Below are 25,984 nucleotides of genomic sequence, written 5' to 3' on the forward strand. Positions count from 1 at the left end.
GGTAAGACGATACAAAACGACAGGTAAATTTCGACTATGATGACAATAATAAGTGCTAATTTATAGAATCAAGATAAAATTTAGTTATCTATAGATACGTATTAATCGCTGACCTTAATAATTGTTCAGTAGCAAAATAAATGTGGGCATCAAAATATTTTTGTTCATTTTATGATGTGTTTTTCCGTTTGTTAAAGGTATATAGGATTTACGGGACCAAAATATAGCTTTCCGTTTCACATAAAACAGATTCCGTTTTATCAAGAGTTTAATCCTATGTTAAACTATAGAAATCTGCCGGGACCATACAAAATGTCCGCACAGAACAGGAATCCGTCTTATCAAGGGTTCACATAAGACAGGTTTTACTGTATATATTAAGATTCCAAATAAGAGATCAATTTTATTATCGATTTTTCAATACACAGAACAATAAACCTTAAATTAAATAATTTTGAAACAAAAACATTATATTATATATGAATTCAACTCAATTTTTAAACGGTTACTTGATTTTAATCAATATTTAATAAATAAATTAAAAAATAAATTATGTATTATTGAATACTATGATAATTATTTTAAATTTATATGAAATAGAACAATAATTAATAAATAATAATATATTTTATTAATACTTAAGTATATATTTTCCTTATTTCTAACAAATATCCCTATTTACGTATACCTATCATTTTTATTTTTTATCTTTTATATTTAATAAAGTGACATTAATTAAATATTTTCAAGTACAGTGTATGTTTATTTTATGAATTCAGAGTAAATTATTATTTAACCGAATACCTATGTTTATTAATGTTAATCAATAACAACTAAACATAATTAAATATTATTAAAGAATTACTTAAATTTTAGAGAAAAATTTAAACTCTTGTTTGCTATCAGATAGAAAATTTATTTTCGTACTTAAACTACATTTATAATTGAAATTATAAGAAAATTAAAGACTCAAAACCATCAACCAAACAAAAAGTTTTTCTTTTGTACCTTTGTTTCTATTTAATTGACACGAAGCTTAAAAAATAACTTAATACGTAAATTTTAGTATTCAAATGACTAGATAATGGAATATGACTAATAAAATTCTATTGTAAACTGTTTCGGACGTCATAGTAATATTTATTTTAATAACTTGCTTAGTTATTAAAATACATCATGAAAGTAGTAATAAATATATTGAACGTAATTTAAAAAACAATATGCAGTTATCTAATGGCAAACAAGACTTTATATTATTTGAAAGCAAACAACAGAGTAATCTATACTATATATAAAATTGTAAGGGTTTTATTATTATTATTTTTTATTATTTTATTTTTTTATTTTTTTAGTTATTATTTATTGTTATTATGTGTAAATAAAGATATTTATGTTTTATAGCCAAAAAAAATTTCAGCCAAATCGGTTCAGTAGTTTTCTCGGTTAGCGCGGTCTAAGAAAAACCCTTACAATTTTATATATAGTATAGATTTTAATTTCAACAGGAAATATAACAAAAAACATCATATACTCAGAATTCTTATAAAATTCTTATTTTAATTCTTTTTTTTTTCTTTTTTTTTTCTTCATCAACTTCAATAAAATTCTTTATCAACCATAAATTATTTCTTTTTTTATCTGTATTTATTTTTATCATTTATAACGCTAGAAAAATTTCAATCCGTTTTTATTAACCGTTTTTTTATATTTACTTGCCGATCACATTAAACAATAATATTTGAATAAAAAATTCTACATATCATGGTCCGAAGGCAAAATAAACAACCAATCACGGGCGAAGCTGTGACGGGTCGGCTAGTATACAATAAAACTATTAATAATAACAATTATATTTATAAAGCATTTGGCTACCTATAGTAAATCAAGTATTTTAATTTTCTTAAAAAATTTTATGTTGTTTATATAGATTTAAAAAAATATTAAAACACTTTATTTGTATAATTGTAATAATGCAACAATATTTATATCTTAAAATTATTAGACATAAATAATTTGCTGTTACTATGTAAGATAAGCATGTGTGATGTAAATAATCCTAATAATTAAAAAAATGTATTTGTACCAATGTATAACTAATGATCTAGTGACCTAGTTGTCGATGCCAAAACTTATTTTTCATTATCGAAAAAAAAAACAATGGTCAATAGTTAAATAAAAAGCATAATACTTACATTAATTATTTTAATGGAGAATAATTTTGATTAAATCTCATTTTTATTGGGGAAGGGACGATCAAGAAAGTTAAGTGTGACTTGTAAATAACTAGACATAAAGTCTTCTATGAATTAATAAACCAATACAAAAATATTATAAATAAAATAAATTATTAATTTACTATAAGAATAATATTTAGAAATTATATTTATTTGATATTTTAATGGTAGGTATAATTTTCTTTTAATAAACATATATTTTTTGTTTATATTCTAAGTGAGCGTCATAAATGTATTGATCTTACAATTATATTGATATATTCTTTTATTTCAGGTTGACTCTAATGGTGCATTGAATCTATTTAAACCTAATATTTAAAATGTAATACAAGGTTTCCTGTTTATTTTTTTACAGAAATTAAAAATTATTGAAAATAATTAGTCACAATTCTTTTTTCTTTTTTTTTTTAAGTCTTGTATGTCAATTGTTTACAAAATTCATTTAAATCAAAAACATTTGCAAATTAAAAAACACCAAATTTGTTAAATTTATCACCTAAGATTTTGAATACAGGATTTTCGAAAAATTTATTTATTGAATACTGAAAATAAATTTGATTAAAAAATTTGTGTTGGAGTCACAAAATACAAAAAATATATAATAATGTAGTCATATTCATGTGGTCAGCATTGAAATCGTTAACGCAATGTTCTAAACTCGTAGTATCTGTTCGTTTTTATACTCATTGTTCGATTACGTGTCTATAATAATAACTGTAGTGAATGTGTACGAGAGACTGCAGATATATTTATAGGTGATAACTGTTGCGTATAATTAACAAAAGCGTTTTGTAGGGCAAAGTATAATGAAAAACCATCCAACAGTTGAGTGCACAAGTGGTCTACCAAATATTAGCGATCTACGCCAAAAATAACACAGCAGGTTTTGAATAACTTCCACATGATTACATTTATTTTTAATAAAATGCGAACAAAATACTACTTTAAAAAATACATGTGTTTGGCACCGAGAAAAAAATTTCCTATACGACTTATACCCACATAGTCAAATTCTTTTCAGTACACTCAAGTAAATAAACCCATATTAAAACTTGTTATATTTTAGATGTAAATATTTAAGTATAAAAAAAAAAAATTGTTCCTGTATTAATTCAATTATTTTCAAATAGTGAATCGATTTTTTAAATTTAATTTAGATTTGAACTCAGTTGTTTTCTTATTTCATTTTCAAATAAATACGCAACAAAATGCTGAGTTGTTTGTTTGTATTAATTTTATAATTCATTCAAATTTTTAAATTTTAGGTAAAAGTTATAAAAATAGAAATATCAAAACATTGAACATATATGATTTAATTACTTGTGTGTAAACCTATAAGAGTATGATTTTTAAAGGAAAACAAAATTTTAAACTGTAAAATTTCAAATAAATATATAACACACAAAAATTACTATTCATTTAAGAAGATAAATTTTGTTAATCAATTAAGCTTACGTTAAAAAAAAAAAATAGTTTTATTAAATTAACAATTAACAAAACCACTCTTTCGTGTCGTAATTGAAACACATCGATTTATTATAGAAAACATAAAAGCTAGGTCAAATTATATTATACTCAATTAGATCTCAATCAAAATCTATAGTGAAATATTATTTGTCTATGTGATATAGTACTTTTGTAGATTAATTCAAATGAGGTTCATAATTATGTAAAATGTAAGTAGATGCAAGTATTTTTGAAATTTAATTTAAATACATGCATATCAGTTATTAGATTTTAAAGATGATACATGAAACTAATCAGGCTAAAATTCTATGTTATATCCACTTTTTACAAAAGTTTTAACTCCTTAAAAGAAATAAATTCCCACCATCAGATTTACATATAAATGACGTTTTAATTTTGTAAAAATAATAAAAAATAAATTATTATGATTTTATTATTATCCAGAATTATCTTTAAAAAATCGTAAATTTTATGTTTAATAAAAACTTACAATATAAATTAAGGTTATTACTCATTTTTAATATTAAAATTGTTTCGATAAGCAATTATTTTTAAATATTTTAAACTTGACAATAAATTGATTTTAAACACGAACGTGTAGGTGTATACATCTATACTATTTAATAAATATACGTCTGGGCTTTGTTAAACTATACATCTCATCTTGATTATTGAAAAAATAAATATTATGGTGAAGATATTACAAAAGCTAAAAAAAACCCCGTGTAAAAATAAAAAGAGTATCATCCTTATTCAAGTAAAATCTACTAATATTATTTTGTAATAACTAAATTAATCAAACGTAAATTGAAATCTTTGTATAATATTTTCTGTGAAATTTAATATATTGATCTTTTTTTTTCATATAAATATATAAAATGATATTATAATTAGAAATTCATAATTACAAGGAAAACATATTTAAAAAACTAAATCTCATTAAAAGCATCCATTACGTTGCTCGGCACATCTACGTCCTGCATAATATGATATTGGTTTATTGAAAAGTATATTTTTGGGTCAATTAATATATTCTACGCTGTAATTGTATGCAAATTTTCAATGTTTTGCAAGTAATGAATAATATTATTTCATTTGATAAACATATTTGTATATATTTACATGTAAAAAGAAAACGTCACGTTAGATCAATCACCCAAAAACACTTAAAAATAGTTAATTATATTTATTGTGTCATGTATTCCAACTGAATATTGAATCTTTAATTATTTTTGATGGAAAATATATTATGATTCATAACTATCTATAACTATGATTTGAAAAAAAATTTTCCCTTACAACATCATTTTGTCAAATTGTACTACTATATTATTATGATTACTATTAATTATAAAATACATAGTTTTTTAATATCTTATGTATAATAAACTGCTGAAATATAGATAAACGTTGTGGTTATACCTATAGTTATAGTTGATACTGTGACAGTTTAAATTAATAATTTGAGTAGATATATAATAATTTCAATAAGCAGATTTTTACTAAATATGCTAATTTTCAAGCTAATACGATTTCCCTAAATTTTTACAATTTTTTATTATTATTTAAGAGTACTGATTAAAGATGTTTAGAAATTAGAATAGTAATTTATTAATATATTATTTAAAATATATATAAGAATAAATATAAATAAAAATAGCTACCCGGGTATAGTCATTTGACAGTTTGGGCTTAAGCACCGTTAAGTAACATATTAATTAATAATACAATATTATTGAGTATTATGTTTTTGGCTCAATAGTAATACCAGTTAGATTGATTTTGTGCCGCTTATGGCTTAAAACGATTAAATCCTATTGATGTTCATTATTCAAATGATAGGTAGGTAGGTACTAGGTACAGATTATTTTAACGATATAAAATTACTGATTCGCAATAAATTATTGGTGTTTTTCTTATGTAAATAAATTATTCAATCGTTGACGGGTAAACATTTTATATGAAATACAGTTAATGATAATTAAAAAGTCAGTATTTGAAAATATAACAAACTACTATTACATTTTGGTTACAATTGTATATAATTATTTTATATTTTTATGACATACATTTTGTAATAGTATTACTTAATATTTTTTTAAAACTAAAAAATCATGATATTTAAGTGCATTTGATAAGTAAAAAAGCTTGTTATGCATATTTTTCAATAAAATAAAATTAAAATTTTCATAATGTATTAAAGCCACAATACATAATTTATATTATTGCTAATATTCAATTGAAAACGGTTTAACAACATAACAACATAAGTACATGTTTCGATATTAAATCATAATAGTAAAATATTCATTTTGATGAATTACAAAAAAATAGTAAAAAGTTATTAAATAATCAAACAATAAAAAAAAAACAATTAAGTAATTAAAGTATTTTAATTAATATTTTGTTTAAAAAGCTTACTACATCGTTTGCTTGTCATAATTATACGTATACCATACAAAAAATCAGAATTTTAATAGTTTTAAAGGTTGTTTTTTATGATTTGAACATTATTTATTCATAAGTTTATTTTTTAATTTTATAATTCTACTGAAAATAAAAGCTTTAACAATATTAATATAAAAAAAGCTTCATAAGTGTAGACATTCAAAAAGTATTTAAAAATATTGTTTTAAAAAACGCACAATAAACATATATTACTAATTCAACTCCTTTATTTTTAAAAATAATTATAAGCGTTTAACGAATAGTATGTAATCTTTTTTATAATGTGACTTTTTTTTGAATATTGTATGCTATTGTTTCATTTTTTTATTTTTGTTTAAATACATCTTTTAAAAGGTATACAATGCGCGCCCAATTTTTAAACCTTTATTAAAATTTCATACCTAGGGACAATATATTTTATAACACATTAAAATTGTATTAAAAATTTAAATAAAATAGAGTTAAGACCACTGTTTGAATATATAACCATGTAGAGCAGTAATAAATATAGTAAGTTTCTAGATGGATTAAGACAAATCCGGGAATTGTAAAAGTACATTTGTTAAACATCACAAGTTCAACCATCAACCCAAGGTGGTTATAGTAAGAAGAGTTAAGCCTTAAATATGAGTAATGAGCCGATAATCGGTTATGTCCAAATTTAAGCCTGTGAAGACTACAATTTTAAAATAGATACATAAGAAGATATATATATATTTAAGAAACCAATGCACATGTGAGTAATACCAGAAGACGATAATTCATGACACCGGAAGAAGTATCGCGTTTCCCACTATATCTTTCACGTAATCCGGATGGTTTTGTGGATTAATTGGATTAAGTATTGATAATAAGACAAGTAATAATAAATTTTATTGATACTTTAATATCAGTTAGTTATAACTAAAAATATGAGTATATTATTTTAAAAATTATAAAAAATAGCTGTAATTTCAAAACAAAATTTAGTCGTGTAGCTTTATAAATATAAAAATGAAAATATATTAACATATGTATTAATTTATTATATGAAACTAAAATCAAAAATACAACGATTTAAATCTTTACTTACGTATTTGAATAATATACTTTAGTGATTAATTTTTTTTTTTATCATTATTATTATCATAGATTCGGCAAAAAAGAACATTAGCTGTGAGAAAGTATGGTAGATTTTTGAGTTTTTTGTAGGGTTTGTAGAGTTATGAATACGTGTGCGTAATTAAAAATTGTAGTTTCTATTAAAGTTATGTAATTGTTAGTTGTAAAAATAATGTTAATTCTTTTGATATTTTTAAGTTTGATAGTTATAACCATTTAAATAGTGTTTATTTTTATTATTATTTTTTTCTGGTGGGAAGGAATAATGATGTTTTTACAAGCTACATATTTTATTTATATACGTTAACAATTAAAAATAAATTCAGCTTTACGTTACATATTGAATAAACATAAACAGAATTACAAAGTTGTTTTAGAATTTAATTTTGATTAGGTGCCTAATAATTGTTGTCATTAATAATGTATATCATGACTTTGTTTAGTATTATAAGATAATATGATTGCTTAAATTATACTTATTTGATAATATTATTTCTTGATTATATGTCTATAAATATTATTCCCAATAAATACAACCGATCATATTTTATCTTCATAATGGGTAAAAAATTTATATCCATAACGAATTAGCAGAAAAATCTTCCAAAAAGTTAAAACTGACACTAGAAGGGTGAACAGGAAATCCCAACTAAAAAATTTACGCTCGCTCTCCGCAATTAAATCATACCGTAAACTTTAAAGGATTTCCGGTGAATAAATATATAATAATTACATTTTGTCAGTCTGACACGTAATTCAATTGTATCTATCTTAACATAAATATTCGTTTGGTTCGTTTTAGTATGTTTAATGAAGACCCTTAGACATTAATTCAATCCTTACGTGATAGGTCCATTAAGGTGAATCGAATTATAAAGTGTAAACTATAAACTTGATTAAGTGCACATTTTTTACGACCCTGCCCTTGAATTGATTTTGAGGCTATATTGTTTACCAAATGTTGCTTACTAAAAATATAATCATTTTTTGCGTATAATCGAAATATTTTTAATATTTTTTTGAAATAAGTAGCAAATAATATACCTAGTGAATTATAATATACTATTAGTTATTAAAAAATTAATCTTTAAAGTTTAAACTTCATTTTTTTAAATATAAACTAATAAATAATTATTAATAAAATAAGAATATTATTTCGAATACAACAACTAAAATATAAAATCTTATAAAATAGTTATTGATTAGTCGCATATTTTGTATAATTGACTTGGAAATATTTTTAAATTTAATACTTTTTAACAATCAGTAATTAATTAATTATTTTGCATCAGTCATTATTATTTATTTGAATTTTTTACTAATAAATTGAATTATGTGTATATATACAATGCACGTGTTTTATAATGTCCATAATTTTCATTGACATATAGAATGCTAATATTTAATATTATTCAAGCTGGAGTCGATCATTTTGAGTTTTCATATTTGTTTTTGTATCATTTTTAACTTAAACAATATTTGTATTCAAGTTAATAATGTGAAAAATTCAAGAATAAAATTAATCTAGTTTATATCATTATATTTATAAGTTAGGTTACGTTCCTTATATTCAATAGCATCTAGAACTTATAGTTCAATATTGTCCATGGTAAAATACATGAACATTAGAGTAAGGACACCAATCTATACTGATAAATATGGACCCAGACATGTAGCATTCATCAGAGCAAACTGCAGAACACTAATAATACTTTTGTAACGTTTTAACATTAAAAGTATATTAATTTTTATGGTCTTTTGTCGTTTTTCCCCAAATTATAAAACTTATGATCAAATAATATATAACATGATCTAAAAAACAGATTACTTATAATAATAACAATACAAATTTACATTAAAAGTATTTTGATAAAATTGTTGTTGTATTTTATATATTATTGATTATATGAAATAATAAGCGTGTCTAGCAAGGAATAGGTACTTAGATTAGTTAAATATAACTGTTTCTAATATTTAATTTTATTATTTAATTCATAATTTTTTTTTTTTTTATGAGATAACTCGATTACATTAATTAATTATGTTATTATAACTAATTGATCATTTTTTATTACTAAAGAATACAATTTTATTCAAACCACAGCGAAAAAAAATAATACTAATATACATTTATAAAACAAAAAGTTGTTAATTAAATTTATTCTTTATTTCTTTCTAAACCAGTTTTATTTTAATTTTGATACCGTTTAATTCAAAAATTATATTTAAGTTCAAAAATTACTCAATATTAATGGCTATCTTAGGACTAAATAAAAAAAACCTGTTTTATTTAAATTATTATTATTAAATGAAACAAAATAAAATTGTATATTAGTAACTTTTTCCTTTGAAGTATATATTATATAAGTTATAACTTATAAACATTAAATAACAAATAATACTTATTACAATATGTAAGTTTAACTAAGTAATAAAATAATATGTACTAATTACAAGGCCGAATTCGGAAATTTTTCGGGGAGTAAAGGTCCAAAACCTATGTAATGTATATTGTATATTACTGAATTTAGGTTTTAACATTTGGTAAAAAATAAAAATTTAATCTTAATTTATTAAAATATTTGTTCAAATAAACAAAATTATTTTGACATCTTGTCACTTTATACTATACAAAATAATATGAACAATAAAAGTGATAAAAATAAAACTTATACAAATACAATACCTATATTTTAAACTAATAATATGTTCCTATATTTTTGAAAAGTAAATTAGCTTAACACTTTTTCGGGATTAAAATTTAATCATAACATCTTTATAGATACATAATAGAGCTAGGCCAATTAGTCTTTCTCGTTCTGTAGAATTTTGCAAAAATGTCTTGACGCGTCTTAATGTTGAAAAGGTTCGTTCAAGAGTTGCTGAATACAAACCAACAACGTTGCTAGTACTTTTAATAAAAATAAATTATTGGAAAAAATTCAGAATTACAATAATTTAATGATTCTACAGCTGCATTTGGATGATTTATTTCTTTCAGAACAATTCATTTTCTTTTCCATACTTTTAATTTTGAAGGTAATGAATTAATATTTATAAGCTTTGAATATGAACTAAAATTTGGTTTTAATATTATTGGAGATTTCACACTCATTTTTGATATTAATAAACACAAAGACCATAAATTCGTCTTGTTCCTTAAGTTGGCTAATAAAATCATCATAGAAAGGAACTGCAATAAAGATACAAAAATATAATATTGTTGTTAATCGTAGCTAGCCGTTCTGACGTCTACTGGCATCGATAGCGGTCGTTGTTAATCCAATCAATAGTAATCTATTATAGGATGATAAAATATTTTCATATGATATTATTATAAAAAAACAGTCAACAGTAAATTTATTAAGTTGGAGTTTTAAGCATTTATGACTGAAAATATTTATGTTGGTATTAAAAATCAATAGGTATTTTAAACATTTTTAAGCTATTTAGAAAATTTGGGAGTCAGTTTCTTGGACTTTTTCAAATATGGCCTTGATTGATTGTAGGTGTTTAAATTAAAGTTCCATACTTCCTATGAAGTTTTAATTTTTCTTTCTCAGTATTATTTATAGAATTGAACCAAAAACAAATGAAATATATATTCTAGTTATGAGAAAAAAGTTAACAAAAGATGATGTTAAATCATCCGACAAATTTTAATGATTCAATATGTTACAGTTTAGAACAAATATTAAATAATACTTCACGAGACTTCAAACGTGTATTTTGATAAAATTATGTGTTAACATTTATTAATAATTTGAATAATTTTAGATATTATACTAAAACCACAAATTTCCTTTGACACTTGTATAAAATTAGTATGATTACTACTCTAAAGTGCGATCTGGTGGGAGCTACAAATTCGGGACCATGTTTTTTCGGTCTGGCCTGCTGTGATCGGTGTCCTTACTATAATGTTCATGGTAAGATATTTATTATTTAACATATTAACCTAATCTAATACGGAAAATAATTAGTTCACTGTAGTTGGAACATGAAATTAAATAAAATTAATTTTCCATCAGTCGATTACGTATTTAAAGGATATTTGATTCTTTAATTTTGATTCAACTTAATGATCATTATTCATAAAATTAATAAACTCTGATTTTCTATTTATTAAAATACATAAAACATCATATCTCATACCTTCTGAGAAATAATAAGTTATTAAAACACTGGAAATATTACATTTCACTGTTGAAAAATATGAAATTAAACTGAAAATTCAAATATTATATTTATGAATTGCCAATGTGAAGGAAATTAGATCATATAAGCTTATAGTCATTGGTTTTTAGGATATACTTTGATAACGACATTTTGAGGAGAACATTTTTTCCTAATATGTTGGAAAACAACTATATTTTATATTTAAAAATGTTATATGTTTTATAATCAATCAGCTATAAGAGAATTAATTGATTTTTTTTTTTAAGAAATATTTAACTTTACTTTATTAAGAAAAACTACTTAATGACATATCTACAAACATTTAAATACTATTTTTTCTAACTACTTGTAAATACACTGCATTGGAAACACGAAGCTCTACGTTTGTGGCTAATAATTAATAACTATTAACTTAATTGTTCAAAAACATTCCAACCATTAATACGGTTGTTTATGTTACATGTAATAATAAATGACAAAAATATTTTGTTAGTTTTTAAACTAATAGGTTTATCATTTTTTTTTTTTTTTTTTTTTTTTTTTTTTTTTATTAGTTATACAGCTTTTATATTAAAATTAAGTGCATTTGTTTGCATAGTTTTTCTATATAAAATATTAAATAAAATTTAAAAATAAAATACAAAGGCAAAAATTTCTGTTTTATGTTTTATTATTGTAATTTTTATTTTTTATGATGAAAGCATCTAACTCTTTATTTATAGTATATATTAGTGTATAATATATACAATAAAAAATTTAATTTAGTAGTTTATGTGGCATACTAGCATAATATATTTTATGAACTAATTTAGGCCATTAACTGTTTAGTATCGTTTAAAATAAAATCACTTAACCATATGCTTATTTTCTTTTACAAGAATGTTCTATTCACATTGAATATGTTATAATATATAATAAATTATACGAGTAAAATTCAAGTATTATTGGAGTGTATAATTTAATCAAACTGTCAAAAAAATGCACAATTTAGTGATTTTAAATTTATTTGTACTTAACTTTTGGTGGTTAAAATAAATTAATCTGTGTATACTAAATGACTAAATACCAGATGGATCGCAGCAATAATTTATTGAATTTTGAATTTATTTTTGTTTAATTGTATCTACCTATAATATATTGATAAGTGACAAAGTAACTAATACGCAAAATTTAAAATATATCTTAAATCGTGTTTACACGTATCTCGTATCTACACTAATATCATACTATAAACATAGTATAAATATTTAAAATTATAATATACTAATAATTGATAATACTTGGTTATACAAATATAAATTAAAAATTAAACACTTACCACCGTAATAATAGTTTCCGTTTATTCCATTATAGTTCAAACTATAAACGAAATAAACGATACGTGAATGAAAAATTAATTTTAAAATACTTATAAAACTAATTATTTTTTAATGTGAACACTTTTAAGTAATTTTTCCCAAAAATACAATATTCTTCCAAGCGATTGCTAAACATTTTAAATAGATACCCAGTAATATCAAGTAGTTTCCAAAAAAATAAATTATTTTTATTATTATTCAATATGTACATTCAATGTGCGAAATTCATCTCAATATCCATTAATATAGTTAAATAAATCTATTAATTTAATTATTATTTTTAAGGATCAAGTAGGTCAAAAATTATAAGAATATTTAAATAAATATTTGAAATGATATTTTGTGAATAAACGTAATAATAGCTTTAAATGTGATTATTTCTTGATAAATACGTATCAAACACAAATACACGAATGCGCCTGTTTACTAGTATACTTAACATTTAAATAAATTTATTATTATAATTTATAGGGACTCGTATTTTAATAACTTTAGAAAATATATAATTCATTGTTTTATAGTTTTATGTATTTTTTGTTAGGTTAGCTCTTTGAATAATATACTGATATAAATGTATAGAATAATAATTAGGTTATCGTTTACATTTTTATTTCTTAACCCATTCACAGTCGAGACACATCATCCTCGTAGCGTTGTATGGTTTAATTTTACTATAATATTTAATTCATATTATCCGTAATACGAAATTGAATTTAAAATCGAAACTACCAACACGATTTGTATATATTATTAAAAGAACAGATTTTGACTTGTTGATAGTGGCGCCGAACCTATACACGAATTGAAGCGATCGCTTTATATAATAAAGAGGGTGAGTGGTTTTATTTGTATATGTGTTTTTGTTTTTACATTACATAATACCTATACTAAATAATTAAATAAATAACTCAAGTCATTAGCTATTAGAGGTAGACAATATATTATTTCCTAATCCATTTACTAAAATATTTTGATTTTCCTTCACTTAAATTTATATAACTCGGCGACACTACTTGTTGACGATATGCTCAATAGTACCTATCAATAGTGCCAATAATATAATAAGTTATTATTAATAAATATTATAAAACTATTAATATTACATAAATCAATATAAATATTATTAATTATTATAATTTAAGTTTAAGGGAAGTTTGAATTGGAATATGTGATTGGATACTGGGGGGTGATTGTGATTATTATAATTTATTACATATTATTAACAATCGGTGATCGAATTCACTAGAGGCAAGTTCACTCAGAATATTAACGTCCAATAACAAGCAATAAATAATAATAATAAGAAGATAAATAATATAACTCGATACTGTTCAATGCAGACAAACTCACGATAACCCGAACGTTACCTAGTAAATAACTAGTGATATATTATTATTTATAATCAATGATAATAGTTATATATGATTCTCAACGATAGCGACATAAAAACTATATATATTTATATATATATAATACACATATGACTTACAATATATAATCTATGGTAATTGGAGGAACAAGTATAAATATAGTATTAGTCTTTTACAGATGTGCGGTTTTTTTTTAAGGAACACGAAACGACAGAACTATATGAAAGATTGTGGTTTCGGGTTATTTTGTGTGGAAACATGTTTCGTGCAAATATATATATATATATATATATATATGTCGTTATTCAAGTTACCTAGAAGGCTAGATTACTCTCTTCGGGACAATTGCATAATACTATGTATTTAAATATAATTTTATTATGGTTTTAAAATTATTATTATTTCAGTGATATAATAATATATTTCCACTGTTAAGAATACATTTAGCGCGTAAATCAGTAAATCATTATTTGGAATTTGTAGTTTTCGTTATGATATACGCCACGCGCGCTACGGTCAAAATTGCATGGAGTCGCAAGACATGTACTATTTTATTTATAATACAACTTTACTGTTCATTCGAATAGATAAAATGAAATCGTACCTCAACATAATAATTGCAGTTAATTGTCTCGTGATATTATCGGCCGATGACCCGTCCACAAAGATTTTTTTTTTTAATTTTTATCTATGACCTACACTTGACATAACATTTTTGATCTAATTTATTTTACTTCCACGAACGCTGACGCGATCGCTTGCAATTATTTCATACTCGATTTCGATTGAATTTTAAGTTCCGGCTTTAATATAAAAATGGACTGAAATAATAAATTTTAAAATTACAACTGTCCTGTATGAAAATAAACAAAGTAAATAAATATTTTCACTTTTAAATCAGTAGTGGTAAGTATAAAGTAGTAATTATTGACACATAAAGTATAAACATAAATATAAAAAAAAATTCTACTGGAAATTTATATTAATACGTAATGAGTATTGAAAATCCAAATTTTTACATTCAATATTCACTCATCAATAACTATTTCTCCTGAATTTTCAATATTTTGTTGTATTTCAAAGCAAATAACAATAAATACATGATATTTTGAATAAATATTTATGTTATTATTTTAATTTTATGATGAAATTTTCAGAATATTCTAACCCTTCTTGAGCTATTTATAGACCTAATAAGTATTCACTTTGAAATTTGCAAAAATTTCAAAAACTACATGCAATTCTGTAGTTATAAATTCATAAAATCTTTTATTTTTATTTTTAAATTTTTAAATTTAATACAAGATTTCCACAGTATTTTTTATACTAAAATTATAAACTCTTAAAGACAGATATATGAAAGCAATTATGTTTTATAAACATTTTAAATTTAAAGTTGGACAAAATTACTTATTTAAATAATAAATAATTATGTAATATGTTAATTATATTGTTATAATGTTTTATTTACTATTATGAATTTCACTATGCGCAATGACCATTTTGTTTTTTTATTTTAAGATATTTTCTATTTTAACTGTTAACGATATTTAAAGAAAGGTGTTTTTAAATTTGAAGTTATTTGAGTTGATGTAATATAGCATAAAATAAAAATAAATATTATTATAATAGTTAAATACTATTAATACGGTAAAATATATTTACCTATATAAAAAAATATCAATCTACCATAGTATTAAAAGTAAAATAAATGATTTTAATAGCTATGTCAAAAAACGCATCATAAAATATACTGAGTGATTTTGACAGACAGATCATCTCCACTCAGGATCGTTTTTCGTATTCAATGATATATCATTAAATTCAAATTTAATATACACATAATAGTGAACTACTCGACACCTAATGTACTTCAGAGTGGTACCCATTTGTCAATATTTTTTTTTCAAATATTAAATATCATCTATATTTGTAGAATACCTGGCTAATATTATATAATTATAACTTTTATGACCAGATATTGATAGAAAGGGGAGAAGGGGAGGAGGAGAGTTTGAGTATAATGTCGTAAACAGTTATCGATCCTCCAACGGTTATATACTCGTATTATTTATAAATTACACATAGTTCCGAGCAGGGCACGATTAATAACTATGAAATTTGACACCAGGCCTGATTTTTATGTTAAACAAAAAAATTTAATGTGTATAATACAAAATAATATGAAGTGGATATCAACTAGCTATTTTTTTTATGATATTTAAGAATACTTATAAAAAATATGTTTTATGTCCATTTAAATTTTTTCATTTCATTTTATAGTACCTAAATGTTATTATTGTACACTATTTCAGTGTCGTGGAAATTGTATGTAATTAGGCTAAGCTCTGAATTTAGTTTATATTTCAGTAGATCATAGTTTATGGACATTAATTGAAGAAATTAATTTTGGGGAGAGTAAAAAATATAAGTTAAATCAGTACATTAAGAAATTATTAAGTACAAAAATATAACACAATAATACCATTTATAAATAAAATTTATTCGAAAATAACATTTATTTTAAGCACATATACTATGTGAAATATATGTATATTATTTTATATTGGAAATTATTAAACATAACGAGTGGGTAACCATAGAAAATTAAATCAAATAATAATTTCCAAAAGTTTTATTTTTAAAACATAATATATTATTATGGATAAATTTAATGTATACGGTATATAATTATAAAATAAAGTTATATTAATTCACTTACTTTAGATCAAAAATATTTTTTTCTTTACTTTTTAGAATAGTAAATTATATTACCTGTTTCCTCGTATATTTTATTCATACACCATTGCTGAACGTCTGCAATAATCTCATTTTTAAACTTTAAAAACTTTAAAGTTTTAACAATTTATTTATAAAAAAATAGATTTTTTTTGGTAGTTTTAAAAAAAGAATTATATTGTTATCTATTTTTTTGCCCTTTCAGATTTTATCAAAACGGTCAAAGATATCGTAAAATTATTAAAATTCTATGCTGGTATGATAACATCTCTATTGCAATTTTTCAAGCAAATTTTCTAAGGTATTTATACCAAGTTTCATGAAAAAAAAATGATTAATTTAACCGTTCAATAAAATTTAATGGATCAGGGACGTACACAGAGGGGTGTTTTAGGTATTCAAACATCCTCCAAAACATTTAATTATGTGTATGATTATTTACTAAAGCAAATAGGTACTCTAAAGCAAAATAAAAATTTAATACTAATAAATTAAAACTTAAATATAATTTTAAAAAAACAAAAATATTTAAACAGGATTTAGAAATAAAATAAAATTGTACTTATTGTGTATTGGCATATTTCCTATTAGGTATACCTATTGTGTATTTCCTATATTTATTAAAAAAAAAAGTTCTATTTTTTAATAACTGATTTTCAAAAACACCCCCCCACCCCAAAACTTTTTTTTGTATAGATCCCTGTAATGGACTAATCACGGGTCATTAAATCATGATTGAGAAACCATTAGCTCACTATTAATTCATTAAATGTTTAATGATTGTTCATGAAACCCTGCACAAGCTTGACAAAAAGCTTTCAAGTTGAATGACCATGTTAAAAGATGTAAGCAGGAAATTTCAGGGCATAATGCATTATATGTAGTCACTGGTCGTTCAAAGATTACTATAATGTAATTGAAATATAACCGAGCCACATAAATTGAATACAAATATTCTAAGTAGATGCCTATTATTGAAATATTCTTTATGATCAACTTACGTTTCATTTATTGTTTCGATATATACTAACACATTGTGATAATTAATGCATGATTTTGTTTTACATTTTCAAAAAAAGTTATTAGTTTTATAAGTTTTAACGTTAAAATACAATATATTTAAAAAATAAATAAATACAGTGTAATATACTACAATAATCGCGGTGAAGAATATACATCTGACGACGGTACATACTTAAATTGAAACAACTATTTTTTCTTAAATCTTTAGTAAGTAATTATTATAACTTTAAATTTAACAAGCAATGTGACAACTCAACTTTAATATGTTATTATAATTAAAATATTTCACGATAAAGTTAAATATTTTTCGTATTTATAAATAGTTAATTTAGCATTGTTTTATTTATATATTAAATTAATAAAATTAATTACCTACATTTTAATTAATATTTTTTTATACTCTGTATTAATTTTACTGATAAATTTATTTGTTTTTTTTATTATTTTATCAGTATTAATCTATAATTTTAGATCTCACAGCTATTAATTCACCTTAAGCTCTTCAAGTATTAATTACAGCTCTGTTCGAAAAATATACTGTTCTTTGGCGATATAATTTTCATTTTTTAGAAAGAGAACTAATCTTCTTTACTATAAATTTTTAAACACATGATTTTTTTTAAATGTCGATTCATCTAAATTAAAATTTTAAACAGTATTACCTGTAGTTTCTTATTAAATTCTATTTATTAAATGTAAAAATCCTCAGTAAATTTTTGAATTTAACTATCAAATATATATAATATTTAGTATACGTATTTATAATACTCAGTAAAATTTAACTCATTATAAATTACTAATAAATTAATAATAGTTACTATAGTTATCAAAACATCATAGCCTGCATATTTTTAGAATAAGTTCATATGAAGCTTTATCATTTAGAAATAACTCAATCCAATTTCGATTGATACATATCAACATTTAAAAATCTAAAAATCATCTGCTTGTTTTACAGAAAAATAGAATGATTTTAATTTAAAAATATGTTTATCGTCAAAATACATTCATTAAATGGCAGAAGAGATCAAATTATTTTAAAATTTTGCCTTTAAAAATACTAAAAAATATTAACAATTAGAATTTTAATAAAATAGCTAATTATCAAATTAACAATAACACAATATTCCATAGAATATAAAACTTTACTAAAATATAATTCATATTTTTTAAAAAGCACATTTCGAACTTCAATTCATATCGTTGTTTTAACCATAAATTTAAATTGTTAATATATTAACATTTTCGGTAGTATTAAAACGATAAGTGGGTAGGTACCTACAAGGATAATAATGTAAACAGAGCATTAAAGCAAACTACCTAACTTAATACGAATTATAATTTATATTATGTTATATTATAATATTCAGATGGTGTTTTTTAAGTTTACGATTTTGATACTAATAGATATATAAGTATATAACCATTTAGTATTTTTAATTTTATTTAGTATATACTCGTAATGTTGGTTTATTGGTGGATTATGATTTAATCTTACACTTTAAAAAATCAAACCACTAAGAACAATAAAATATAAAATTTTCATTTAACACAATCTCAAGTTAATTTTAAACACAAATCAAGTACTTGTAATTATTCTAAGAACCACAATGGACTTTTGGATAATCTTAAATTACCAAACTCCAAAACATTAACAATGGTTAGAATTTGTTCGATTATAAGTATTTAGGATAAATTATAAATATTTTATACCAAAACGATATTGATTTAAATACAATGAGCCATTTAATAATATCGTAATAATTGAAAGTATAATAAATATTAATCATATTCTAATAATTAATGATAATTTTATCTGTTTTGTGTATACACAATAGAAACACTAATAATTATAAAACTTATAACTAACTCTTATATAAACACAAGTTATGTTTAATATATATGTAATATTTTCATTATATTTACTTAGTTAACACAAATTATAAATAAATAATATTTTTATCAAAAATTTAAAATTTGAAAACGAACTAACATTATTAATTTAATCTGTACAGTTAAAACTAAAAAACATGCAATGTTCTATTTAAAATTTAATAATAAAAAAAAACTGCATTAATCTATCAAGCCAATGCAAAATCAAATATATAAATTACATTAAATTATAAAAGCAAGCGCTAAACTACAGCACTATTTCTGCCCTACTTGCCATCTTCACTTTTCAATATATTAATAAAAATACTCTGATAGTAATTATTCACATATAATTTGGATGACTGTACACAGTACTTGACGGTAATAAGGGAAAACGAGATAAATCAATAGAAGAAAGAAATTGGGATGAAATAGTTATATTATGTTATCTATTTAGAATATTTAGATTGATAACATTGAATTATTAGGATATCCCCAAAAACCATTGTGCTGACTGATTTAAAAAATATATATTATTACTACAAAACTACTACAACTAAAAATGTATCAATTTTGATTTATGATTATTATATCTATCTTAATGTACTTAAAAATAAGCTAAAAATGATGACAAGAAGAAAATTAATCTAATGTATTATGGGCTGTATTTTTTTTATTAAAAAGCGTGTTGATGATTTTTTAATTGTTTGATTGCCTCTAAAATAATTCTACTAACGTGTATTGAACACCCAAATAATTTATTGCTTTATATAATTTTAAGCCATTTCGCTGAAGTATGCCCGTTACATTTCAATATTAAAAATTTATTACAATAATTAAATCATCTTCACTTTATTGGCTAGTCTAAAATAAAAATATTAAAAAACAATTTAGTTAATTTTCTTTTTTTTTTGCTAATTTTTAAGTATGGTAGATAAGTTTTAGATGTATGGAATACATAAAATATGTTATAGGTACACATATAATATTTATCTACATGACTAGTATCGGCTTTAAAATTTAAATAACTATACATATTTGATATTACGATTATATATCATATTATTATCAAATTTTATTATGTGTTTGAGTAATAACTACTGAAAAAGTTCTCAAATATCGTGTTTGATATTATATTATTATAAGCTTGTAGATATTAATAGTTTACTTATTTGGATATAGGCACCTATTGTAAGGATGGGATATAATAAAATTAATAAATCAGTTATTTTGGCACATATCATTGGTATTACATATTTTTTAATTAAATTAATTAATAAATAATAATTATGACCGAAATTGTTTTACAACTAGAAATTATTTAATTAAAAATTTAAAGTTTAAATGTATATATTATGTATATATCATCACCGTCCATCTGGCGGGCTTCAAAAGTCCAACAATCTGGTTTCAGTAGAAGTTTTAGAAATTGTGGCCTAGTGTAATATATAATAACAGCAAAATATTACTATAATATATTATTTAAAAAATAATTGAACTAACGATTTTTTTCTTAATGTTCAAATTATAACTTTTTTTAAATAATTGGTAAATAAATAAAAATATGAGTTACCTAGTCAATAGATAAACTCTTAAATGTTTATAATTTATAAACAAACAAAAGATATGGTATAATATAAGTGTAATTTAAATATTAATAAATCGTTAGTTCAAATATAATATATAATATACATAACATCAAAATATTTTTGATATTAAATTATTTTTATTGGTTAACAGAACGAAACAACACATACTATACTATGTTAATTAAATAAGACTAAACTGCAATGTTTAAAGTTATTTAAAATCAATAAGATTAATTAGTTAAATATTGTTTTCAATAACGATTATTATAGCTTAAATGACTTTTTTATTAGTTGTTTCTTAAAAATATATAATTGTAAGGGTGCCAATAACTATTTAAACATTAACTATTTTAGTTTCTACGTAAAGTTCTTAATATAACTGTAAAGAAAAATAACTTTAAAAAAATTGTATTTAGTTTTACATAAAAAATATATCAATTATGAACTATGAATACTATGATACACCAACACATATTTTTAGTTTTAAAATATTATCATTAATTTCTTTGATTTAATTTAAAAGAAAATAAATCGTAAATAAAATAAATGTAATTTCTGTTAAATCTAAAAAGATTGAACTAAAACAAATACCTACGTAAAATATGTGAACTTATAAATATATTTATATTGACACGATAAATAAAAAAAAATATTCTACTGCCAATTATTATTTATAAATATTACGATAATGTTTATACTATAATATAGATCTATAACTGGTAGTGAAGACTAGATAAAGAGAGAGAAAAAGAGAGGTCCAATATTATACTATATTATATTCTAATTTCGAAAGAAGTTAAAGCGATAGGCTTAAAAAGTTCTAAAAATAATGATATAATACGAACATACATTTTTTTAAGAGATTATTTCTTGTTATTTGGTTTTATCGAGGAATTTCAGTGGAATATCTGTTAATGTTCAATATTGCTTGATACCTCCTCGCGTTATTAAAACAGTTTCCGTTAAAAAACACATTTCACATTTATTATTATGTATTATAATAGTTTAGTTAGTGTATACATACGAATGTGAGTTAATCGTAGAAAACGGAAAATCACGTATATATTATAAAATATTGAATTTGTATGCATAGAGTAGATAAGAGTGTAAAATTACCAAAGTTTAACAAAATTAAAAATACAGAATTTCAATCCCATTATACTGTTTGTTTTAGGGCGTATTTATGCAACTTCCCATAACTTAACTATACTATGGCACACTGGGTCATTGCAAATGCACCATAAATGGTAAAAGGAGTAAACGTAGGTAATATTAATTTTAATTTCTAACAACAATGCATGCGTAAACTTATACTAGTAAAGACGTGAAAACACGGATAGCTGTAGGGTGTTTATGTGTAATATTATTTTATGAGCGTTTTTGTACATAATTGCAATATTATGTGATCGATTACCGACAGTTAAATGCACGGCCAAGGGGATGTTATTAGTTTATTATTGTTACTGTCATTCAACCCGGCGAACCGATATGGAAAGCGCAGGCAGTCGTATTTCAGTGGTGCATGCGGTGGACGCCAAACTGGCACTGGGTCTCACCTGGGTCACCAGCGTCCTCCTGGTGCGTATATTGAACGCTCCATATACGATCGGGTTCATACACGAATTAGTGCATGCGAACATGAAGAGCGCGTGCTGTATCTTCTGATCGACCATTTGCGCCGACTTGTAGTCCGTCCAGTACCTGCGCAACAAAAATCACCGTGCGACAAATTTAAAAAATAAAATAAAAAGTTATTAATAATTTAAGTACAGTAGATAATTGTAAAAATTTAAGAACACGCGTTAACTAATAATACGATAAAACTTGCTGTCCTATTTATAACCATTTTTTATCGACTAATGAATCTCCAATAAAAACCACTAGCTTGTTATTAAATTTTTAAAACTCGTTATGAACTCAGTAAAACACAATAACTGAATATAATCACTGAACAGTTCAAATAAAAATTATCACATATTACTGGCTAAAAACTTTTAACTTATTAATATAACATTCTGTATGATAGGCTATAATTAATTGAAAATTATATTGATAAATTTGAAATAATCAACACTGCGTGGTATTTTTAGCGAAATTTCATATTATCATAATGATATTTTAACGGTTTTCGTCAGTGAACTGAAAACGAATATTTAATATTAGCGATAACATAATAAAAATGTCTTGTTAAGTTGTACGTATGTTAATATGTTTGGGATAGAAATTCAAAGATAATGGTAAATGTACTGTGTATATTGTTTTAACACCAGAGAAAAAATTTAAATAATATCAGGTCAATCTTAATAAAAATTGTATAATATGTTATTTTACATTTCATTCTGAAATAAGCCTTCGTTATAAACAAAGAAAGGTTTATCTTATTTTTATAATTATACACATGCATTTAAAGAGAAAGTCAAGTAAAATTATTTGATATCATACCTACATTAATAGCTTCTTCTTTTTTTTTTTTTTTTAATATAAATTTAGTGTTCATAAATAGTTGTATTTATACCAGATAAATATAGTTAAATAATTTCAAGTTACAAAATCAATATAAAATCAAAAATAAAATAGTTGAAGTTGAACTGACTTTTTGTATTTTAAGGGTATTACTGTATTAGGTACAAGTCTCAGCTCATAAGATTCAGCAACACTATATTATGAATACAAATGAAGAAAAAACAATTAAGTATGTGCTGAGTTATCTTTTCTGTAGAGTATATTAACTTCCGTTAGATCTAAAGTATTAACCGTAGTACAAGATATTATTTCCTGAACATCTTTGAAATAATCTTTCAATATAATATAATATCATATTATTTAATGTTTAAAAATATTGAATTAAACTTCGTGAAAATAGTAATGATTTTTTTTTTTTTGAATTATCAAACATAAATTATGTTACCAGGGTAATTCAATATGATACAAAATAATTCTTTTAAAGAAAAACACTCATATTCCAGGAAAAGTACAAAATTATAAATATATTGCGAATATTTTAGTAAAAGTTTCAAAGATAAAAATCAAACTGCGTATGCATATTTAATTAGTTATAACTCATAAATAAAACATGGATTGTATTAAATTTCATATTTCATCTGGTTAAAAAATGTAAACATTTTGTTTTTAATAACTTAGAATAATGTTTTAAATATATAAAACTTTTCTCAAAAATAAGTTTTTAAATTTGAAAAATATCTGTATATAACTACAGTGATTTATATTATATATAATAAAAATTATTTTGCCGAAGTCAATAACTATACAAAGTAATCAATAAATTATAAATATATAACCACAACACGTTTTCGTACTTGACAACTATTATTATTAATTACTGAATTTGGGTTTGATTTCCTTTTACTTTTTTATTATTCTTAATTCTCTCTTTGTGTTGTATTGTTGGACTGAAATGTGTAAACTACATATTTTTCTATATGTCATCAAATGTCAAATACTATCGTACATACGCCATTATAGGGTAATATTATACGAAGATAATGATTTGATAAACATTTATACCTATACAAATCAATGACTTAAGAAACGATATATACTAAAAATACATAAAACCTATATACTTAATACTTATATACAAATTCCCGTGTCATGTACAAATCAACATTTACTGTAAAAATACAATTTTCTGAATGCAATTTGTAACACACATTATTTTATATTGGTGAAATAAAATTTAAAATAAATGCGTGTCACATGTGCCATAGAGAAAAAACTTTTCTTTCTTTTTTTGGACATTTTTGATACAAGCACCATTATTTAGATATGTATATTAATACGGTTGGATTTATTATTACATATATAGTATTAATTATATCATTTTTAAATTGTTTTTATACTTTAAATCACCATCAAGGTTCAATACTGTGAATTTAATACAAAAATAAACTATGAAATATACATGCACTTGTCACTTATATACTCAAAATAGAAGAATACGCACTAAAAATTCTAAAATATTTGATATTATGCAGAAAATACTTAGTACAAATTTTAAACTTAACCTTACTGGAATTTACTACCAAGGAATTTAACTAAAGCCTTGAACTCACAAGAGAATAAGCCTAAGAAGATTATTAATTTACTCAAAAAAATTAACATGCTCAATACTATTTTTATATTATACCATATTTATACTTCAATAACATAAATAATTATTGTTTTTTAATTTAATTTTATAATTTTGTAAATATAAATAATTATTGTTTTTTAATCTAACTTTATAATTTTGTAACTCTTAGTAATTGAAGTCATGAAAAAAAATTAATTCAAAATGTTGTTTAGGCATGATGAGTACCACTAAATAATATTATTCGATTTTTAAAAAAGTAACATAATTAATTACAAAAAAAAAAAAAAAAAAAATGATGTAAAATGTAATTAAATATTTATAATACCTATTTAAAATTGATATCTTATGCATAAAACACCACAATATTAAAAATATTATTTTTTGATAAAACAATTCCAAATTTATTATTTTTGTTGTTAAATATTGTTTTATGAAAAAAATAAAACTACGTAGGTAATTAAAATGGTATTGCCTTAAACCAAATTTTTATCTCACATACTTTTAAACCAGC

At 22.4% G+C, this 25,984-nt stretch overlaps 1 protein-coding gene across 2 annotated transcripts in view; it reads right to left on the minus strand.

The window, feature by feature from the left end:
* Positions 1–25,984, minus strand: part of LOC112598593 (gonadotropin-releasing hormone receptor-like) — an 80,651-nt gene that overhangs the window by 12,411 nt on the left and 42,256 nt on the right. Inside the window, exons 7-8 of one of the 2 annotated variants that reach the window (XM_025345122.1) lie at positions 22,937–23,081; positions 20,034–21,227 (exon numbers count right to left, since the gene is read on the minus strand). In XM_025345122.1, the coding sequence (XP_025200907.1) occupies positions 21,180–21,227; positions 22,937–23,081 (193 nt within the window). In that variant the 3' untranslated portion in view covers positions 20,034–21,179. Of the gene's footprint in view, positions 1–20,033; positions 21,228–22,936; positions 23,082–25,984 lie in introns of those variants that run through there. The other variant, XM_025345121.1, reaches the window with a different exon arrangement.

Source organism: Melanaphis sacchari, unplaced genomic scaffold (assembly GCF_002803265.2).
Source record: "Melanaphis sacchari strain LSU unplaced genomic scaffold, SCAv2.0 Contig48_pilon_pilon, whole genome shotgun sequence".
In the NCBI taxonomy this organism is placed as follows: domain Eukaryota; kingdom Metazoa; phylum Arthropoda; class Insecta; order Hemiptera; family Aphididae; genus Melanaphis; species Melanaphis sacchari.